Source organism: Primulina tabacum, chromosome 2 (genome assembly GCF_025594145.1).
Source record: "Primulina tabacum isolate GXHZ01 chromosome 2, ASM2559414v2, whole genome shotgun sequence".
In the NCBI taxonomy this organism is placed as follows: domain Eukaryota; kingdom Viridiplantae; phylum Streptophyta; class Magnoliopsida; order Lamiales; family Gesneriaceae; genus Primulina; species Primulina tabacum.
This window is the reverse complement of record NC_134551.1, coordinates 45,138,533-45,146,285: the sequence shown is the minus strand read 5'-3', so window position 1 is coordinate 45,146,285 and position 7,753 is coordinate 45,138,533. Positions and strand designations below refer to the sequence as shown.

Here is a 7,753-nt window from a genome sequence, read left to right as displayed (position 1 = left end):
AAGAAGAAAAATTTGTGAGCTATTTATTCAATTTCTCTAAACACTTCCACTTATTCTAATATATAATTATATTTTACCTAATAATTAAATTTTATCAAGACTATAAATTATTTACCAAATATTAATTCAAGTGTGTTTACTTTTTTAGAAAATATAATTGATTGATAAAGTCAACGTATTTTTAATCTAGTCAAAATTGAAACCAATTTTGACCAACCCAAAAAAAATAAAATTACAATTCCTAATTTTGATTTTTATTTTAAAGCATAGAGATGAAGTCGAAGGATATTAGACGATTGCATAGAAAAACTCAAATCACATTCCAAATAATAATGCATCACTACTACTTATTAATCGTGTCGGCCCAGGAAAACACAGTGGTTCAAGATGGCGAATCAACTCTACGGCTACAACCCTAGCAGCTACGGCGGCGCCACCACCTCCTCCAGTCTGTACAGCTCTAGATCCATCGCCGACTCCTACCTCCCCGCTGACACTTCATTGCGCGGCAGTGCTTTCAGATTCTTAAGCGCCGACTCACTTTCCGCCGCCGCTGCCGCCATCTCTTCTTCAATGCTCTACAACCCCGACAGCTACTCCACTAAGATTCCTGGCGTATCCGTCACCACTTCGACGAGTTCGTATGCCCCTCCTGGCGTCGATCTGGGGTCTACTATTACGTCCACTGACTCACTTTACGCTGGATTGAAGCGCGCCTCCTCTGACTGTAAGTAATTTTTCTCTCTACTTGATTTATTTTCGTTGATATTTTGTTTGTGCTGGATGACTTAATCCTTGTGTTGTGATTACCTATTTTTATTTATTCTGACGCAACAAAGTGCCATACTCTAGTTGTACCAATCTGTTTAATTGAGTTTCAAATTACCGAATATATAATGCAGTTCTTGTTTAGCTACTTCCTATTTACTCGCACAAGGGTACTTTTCTTGAATGCTCCGAGAAGGATAAATTTAGTGTTTTAACATAAGCTGTGCTAGACTAATGATTCTGTTTTATTTTTTTTATTATGCTAAGCTATTGGTTGATTCTACAAATTTTGTGATAAATAGAAGAAGAGAGCCAGGTTTTGTTGAGGACCAAATTTCGCCCATATACTTTGTACATTTGCTTCAATGATTACTTCTTAACATCCAACAAATGCAACGGCAATATCTCGCTTATCGACCTGCTGGTGATGCTATATCCAAGGGTTTACACTAATGAACTAGATAGCTTATTAATGTTATGTGGTTAATCAAAACATAATCAAAGGATACTTGATAAAAGAGGGAAACAAGAGCAAGAGTGTCGAGATTTTATTCGGGGGTCTAATTACTACTCAAATGATGTTTCTATGTTTCATAATATATCGTATATTTGAATAAACATATGTTTAGTGAAAGTTTAAATAAAAAGCTAGAGGTTAGTGTCGGATTTACACAAGTTCACTCTTCAGTGAGTTGCTGGTTTCACGGGGACTTTGTTAAGTTTTAATTGCTCTTTTGAAAACTTTAATCTATTGTCAATGATAATATGAAAATATGAAGTGTATTAATTTTTATTAATAACTAGTTGTTTCAAACTTATATTTTGAGAATACTATTAAGTAGAGATTTGAATTCAACAATATTATCGGTCAATAATATTTGCCTTCATAATTTTCTATTATATATAAATAATCTTATTTGTAAAGTCATGCATGTAATTGGTTTATTTTTATATGTCTACTATCTACTTAGCACTCTATCATCAGTTGGGTGCCCATTACACGATTGGGCAGACCGAAGCTTGGTATTCAGCAGAACTTTTAACCAAGCGCTTTAGATATGAGAGCACAAGCAATTTGCCCATTTATCCCCAGAGGCCTGGAGAAAAGGACTGTGCATTTTACATGCAAACAAGAGCATGTAAGTTTGGAGAGAGCTGCAAGTTTGATCATCCTATTTGGGTTCCGGAAGGGGGGATCCCAGATTGGAAAGAGGTGATCCTTTTTGCCGCTTTGATACTATGTAGCAGTGCTCCATTACTTAGTTATCATATATCAATTATTTTTAAATCTATCTCGATTCCCTGGTGTTTTACCTGGTTATTTGTTAATTTAGTTTACCTTACTACAATATGTTTATGATACTATTTAGTAAAACTATATGATAAATATACTATTATCATGCCTCTTAATTCAGAGGTCCATGCAAAACACAAATGCCATTACTCTTTCGGCTTGCCCTATGCTCAAGACAATATTAGTTTTATTAGGTTCATTATTTTAACATGTCTGCCTTTTGTATTGTTTGATGCTATTTTTTTTCATAAATGGGATTAGAGAGATGCTAATGTTGATACTAGTTGATACTTTGGTCCAATTTATTCAACTCTCTCTCTTTTTTCTCTTCAAATTTTTCTTGAGCTTATTGTTATGATTTATTTTTGGGGGTCATAGTAAGTGAGGGAGTGGAATACGGTACATGGTTATCACATAAGTTCTGGTCAACTTCTTCGACCACTCAGCAATTTCTCTATCCTGAAACTCGGAACTTTTTGTCTACAATAGGTCTGTTTGTGTTACCATCCTTATTGGTACTGCGGTAATGCTATGTCTGTAAGATTGTGTCTATGTTTGGACAACATATATATACGATATTTCTAGCGTGACACATTGGTATCTTGAAACCAAATATTGTTCCATGGTGATGGCTTCCCCGTGCAAAGTAGGGAACCTTATTTTACCTTGTTTTCTTTTGCTTTTACCTATTTTCACCTAGTTGTGCAATATAAGATTATGTTACTTGACTAGTTACCTATGTTAAAAAGTTAACTTCTTTGACTAGTGTGAGTTGGTCTGCGCACCATAATACTTAATTACATGTGCATCTTCATGATGCATGACTCTCTTTACTATGTGCATGCATACGAGCATGAATAGAATTAGAGAACTCTGACGGTCTAATTCTCTGAGGGCCTAATTAATAAATTTTATTGGTTTTTATACTCTATACAGCAGGGATTTTGTCAAGAAACACTTCTCAACCTGTCAGTTAATTCAGTTATTTAATATGAATTAACATGGATCATGGCTTCCAATGGCTAACTAACTTGAACTGACATTTTTTTGGAGAAATAGAAATAGTTTTTCTTTCCCATTACAGTTTTACTTGAGCTTGTTCCTTTCTCACGAAATGCTGCAGATATTATTCCATATTCATGAAAGATTAATCACAATTGCTTTATTTTCTTTTCAGGTTCCACTTGTACTAAGTGAATCCCTTCCTGAAAGACCAGGAGAACTGAATTGTCCTGTAAGCTAATGTATATACTTTTATTAAAGCATTTGGTGATTATTAGGATCCTTGCACTTATTTTGTTTTGTTGCTCCAGTACTTTCTCAAGACTCAACGATGCAAGTTCGGTGTAAGATGCAAATTCAACCATCCGAAAGAAGCACTCCAGGTAATTCTCTGTCGAGGTTTATTCCTAGTCATTTTAAATGGGATAATTTCTTGTCTTGTGTTTTCAACTTATTGCTTTGTTAACTTGATTTTAGGGGGCTCAAGGGGATACTGATGTCTCTGTCTTACCAGAAAGGCCATCAGAACCTCCATGTGCTGTAAGATTTTTGACACAAGATCGCTTGGTGGATATAATGTCAATTTAGTAATTTAATTTGATGCTTTTTAACAGTTCTATATGAAGACTGGAAATTGTAAATTTGGTGTGACCTGCAAATTTCATCACCCCAAAGGTGTGCAAATACAATCAGCTGGAGAAGAAATTGGTGCTGGGTTGCAGCAAAAGATGTCTGGAGATGGAAAATCCCCGATTTTCACACCAGCATTGTCACACAATTCCAAAGGCCTCCCAATAAGATCGGTATGTGTATTTTAAGATTTTCTAGCTATATGATAAATTCTTGATTAATAATAGAATTTCATTCACCAATATTGGGCTACTGGGATTGAATTGTTCTGCCTTTTTAATTAATTGGATGGATTTCAGATTAGGGTGAACACTGTAAGATTGTAACAAGAATAAACTATGTTTGATGATTATTATTGATTTGTGCCGAATATTTAGATTCACCTGTTAATAAATATTCTGCAGCATGTCATCATTCTTTGCTTTATCACTTAATATATGGCTCATGTTGGGATTTCAGATTAGGTCAACATTTTAAGATTGTAACAACAATAAACTATGTTTGATGATTTTAATTGACTTATACTGAATATTTAGATTCACATATTGGTAATAATTCCAGCACGTCCTCATTCTTTGCTCTATCCCTTAATTTATGACTCATGTTGGGTTTCAGATTGGGGTAAACATTTGAAGATTGTAACAAGAATAAACTATTTTTGATGATTATAGTGGACTTTTGCTGAATATTTTGGTTCACATGCTACAAAAAATTCTGTAGCACGTCATCATTCTTTGCTTTATTACTTAATGTATGGCTCATGTTGGGATTCCCGGTCTACAAAATAGTGATTGACCTAAGTCTTTTTTTTTGGGAGGGCGCGGGGCGGGAGTGGAAAGCAAATTTAACACCCAAACTTTAATGCCAAAATGAATAAACCTCAAGAGTCAAATCTGAAAGAATTGATAACATTCACAAGACTGTCAAAATTGTGTGTTAGGAGGCTTGCAGACCACCGGACCCTTTTTACCTCGACTATGATTATCTCCGTTACTGCTCTATTGAACTAGGAATTTGATTCAATTATTGTCTTGTAAGATGTTATTGTCTTTGATGTGGTCAAATTTTTTTATTCCTTCTTTGGTAAACAAATTTGTTTTTGTGCGCCTATCATTGTTGACAGGATGGAGAAGATTGCCCATTCTATCTAAAAACTGGCAGGTCAGTTTATTATTATTATTGTTTTTGAATGTACTAAACACCTCTCATTTTCGTTTATGTGTACATCTGACTAATTCCAGAAATAACCTTTTGTAACTCATTGCATTAAATCAGCTGCAAATATGGGGCCACTTGCCGCTACAATCATCCAGAGCGAAATGGTGAGAGAGTTAAAGTCAACTTGGTCAAGGTCAATTTGGTTAATTGATTTTTAACTATAAAACGATAAAAATTTATGTAGCGGCCTACCCACTTAGTACTGCCATAGCCCCTAGTCTTCTAACTTCTTCCTCAGCACATTTCAACACTGGTGCTGTTGCTTCGGCAGCATCCCTCCTGCCAGCTTTTGATCCAAGGCTGACTCAAACAATGGTAAGTTGGAAAAACTTTTATGTTTTTTGGTGGTTTCACTTTCACATGAATTTTGGTGTGACCGCCCAGGAATGCTTAGTTTGGGGGCTATCTTTGTGTTTCACTCTAATGTTGTTTAGACAGCTGATTTTGTTTCTTTTTAAGTTTTCTTGCGCTTCACATCATCACATACCTGAATTTTTTGGATTGGAGACTATCAAACTTCACATGCGAAGCTATATTACAATTGCTCATATTTCTTTTGCTTGCTCCGAGTTTTATGCTTTTTTTTGATCAACCAAAATCCCCATACATATTTTTAAGTTGTTCTCGTCGTCTTATGGATTTTCATTCATTTGCTTTTTGCAGCTTGGATTTGCAGCATCTGTTTACCCTCAACGACCTGGACAACAGGAATGTGATGTGCGTTTTTAGTTATCAAATATTTCGTTCAATATGACTATTTCATTCGTTCATTTATTCTAGCTTGTCAATACATATTTTTCACCTTGATATCCCTTATGAGGAACACCTCCATACCATTCGACAGCCCTTGAACATCAAAGATTAGTCGCTATGCACAAGTTGTGTAACTTTTTGTTGTGTGCTTTCTCTTGATGATTTGCGTGTGACGGTTTTTAACCTCTAGATTAAAATATAGACCCGGCTTGCTTCTTAACCTTTTTGTGCTTATCCCATAATATCTTTAGAATGAATTATGCACATATATTCCTGCTTTAAATCTTATTTATTTAATTTCTTTGGTTAAAAGTACTACATGAAAACTGGGATATGCAAGTTTGGAGATAGCTGCAAGTTTGACCACCCTATTGATCGCACAGCAATGAAGTTCACTCTTGCTGGGCTACCGAGGAGAGAGGTATTTTTTAATCTATATTGAAACGCCACTGAATCTTTTTATTGGTCTGGCTGAGTATCTAACAAATATAACTGCTTCTACTTCTCTTACATTTAAATGTAGTAGCTATCAATTCTTAGAGGCAATGGTTTTCTTCCTCATTAGGTATTTCTGGTTAAAAGTCCAAAGTTCCAGGCTCGTGTATTGCTTCTTATCTCAACATTTTTTTTAATTCTGTTTGTTTTTCATAATTTCCTTCTCCCTAGTGCTACTCGTTTTATTAAGAAATCAATAGCCTTTCGAGCATTTTTACAGGGTGCTATACATTGCCCATATTATATGAAGACTGGAGCGTGCAAATTTGGAGCAACATGCAAGTTTGACCACCCCCCTCCCGGAGAGGTGATGGCAGCTGCTGGAGCAACAGAAGGTGCCGCAGCTTCTGGTGTCGAAGGGGTACGGAATGGAGAAGAATTTTAATTGAAGCAGCAATGGACGTTGATATGAAAGCTTTACTTTTTGGAAGGGTTTTGCCAATATCCTGGATGAATGTGTTGATTATATGTAGCATTGTTATTTATTTAATTAGCTTTATTGACTGTAGGGTCGTTTGGAATTCGCTGAAGATTCGGTATTCTAAATATTTTTAACAGGTTTAACATAGTGCTCCACAATTTCACATTCAAGATTATTTTAAGAGGATGATTAGACCATTATTCTAACATTTATTGTGATCTCTTGAATATAGTATAATACACATCTAAATATTATGATTTCGGGTTTCAGAATTGAATGGTTATCAAATACATCCTCCTGAAACTGATTATCAAACTTAGGAATTAATCAAGTTTTTATCGTTATATCTTTATTTTATTTTTCGCATGGGTAACGATGAATAAGGAGATTCGGGAGGGTACATTTAGTTTATATTGTCGAAATTCATGTAGACAATTTTCTGGATCAATTTGGATTCAATGTTTTTATATTGACTTCTATAGTAAATGGAATATATAGAATTGTGATCAATCAAATACTTTTACAAGATCAATTCAGATTGTCTCTGGTTCGTTTAGAAAATGTGGTTCGCGGAACTATATGTGGAGCAATTCGGCATAAATTGATACCGACTCCTCAGAATTTGTTAACTTCAACTCCATTAACAACTACTTATGAATCTTTTTTTTGGTTTACATCCCTTATCTCAAGTTTTAGATCGAACTAATCCATTGACACAAATAGTTCATGGGCGAAAATTGAGTTATTTAGGTTCTGGAGGACTAACAGGGTGAACTGCTAGTTTTCGGATACGAGATATCCACCCTAGTCACTATGGAAGTATTTGTCCAATTGACATATATGAGGGAATCAATGTTGGACTTATTGGATCCTTAGCAATTCATGCGAGGATTAAACCAAACTTATGCATTGAATTTCCAATTTCTATTGTTATCATTGCATGAGTGTAGTTTTTGAGATCCATTTCTGAGACTCTTTCATCAAATACAAATACGTCAATCCAAAATCATATACCACATAGTAGAAATGTTTCATTCATCCAAACGTGAAACATGAGAGAAAGACATCACTTTTTTATTAGGATGCAACAAGCTTTTTCATGCTATCATATATGTAAGAGCAAAGCACCTCGATGCCTAGACATAAGGTAAAACTGCATCCATTCGAATTGT

At 35.0% G+C, this 7,753-nt stretch overlaps 1 protein-coding gene across 1 annotated transcript; it reads left to right on the top strand.

Annotated features, from left to right (window-relative positions):
- Positions 1-304: 304 nt before the first annotated feature.
- Positions 305-6,756, top strand: LOC142532486 (zinc finger CCCH domain-containing protein 37-like). Its single transcript, XM_075638773.1, has 12 exons — positions 305-727; positions 1,740-1,981; positions 3,240-3,296; positions 3,376-3,447; positions 3,542-3,604; positions 3,679-3,867; positions 4,818-4,855; positions 4,970-5,016; positions 5,097-5,227; positions 5,576-5,629; positions 5,979-6,086; positions 6,381-6,756. Exons 1-12 carry the CDS (start codon positions 388-390, stop codon positions 6,543-6,545), a joined length of 1,506 nt encoding a protein of 501 aa, XP_075494888.1. The 5' UTR covers positions 305-387; the 3' UTR covers positions 6,546-6,756.
- The last annotated feature ends 997 nt before the right edge of the window (positions 6,757-7,753 follow it).

Bases quoted from the DNA above. Each gene is read 5' to 3' on its own strand.
- LOC142532486 (XM_075638773.1), top strand. From the start codon at position 388: ATGGCGAATCAACTCTACGGCTACAACCCTAGCAGCTACGGCGGCGCC. The intron at 3,297-3,375 runs GTAAGCTAATGT...TTGTTGCTCCAG, and splicing joins CAGGAGAACTGAATTGTCCT to TACTTTCTCAAGACTCAACG. The intron at 5,630-5,978 runs GTGCGTTTTTAG...TTTGGTTAAAAG, and splicing joins CTGGACAACAGGAATGTGAT to TACTACATGAAAACTGGGAT.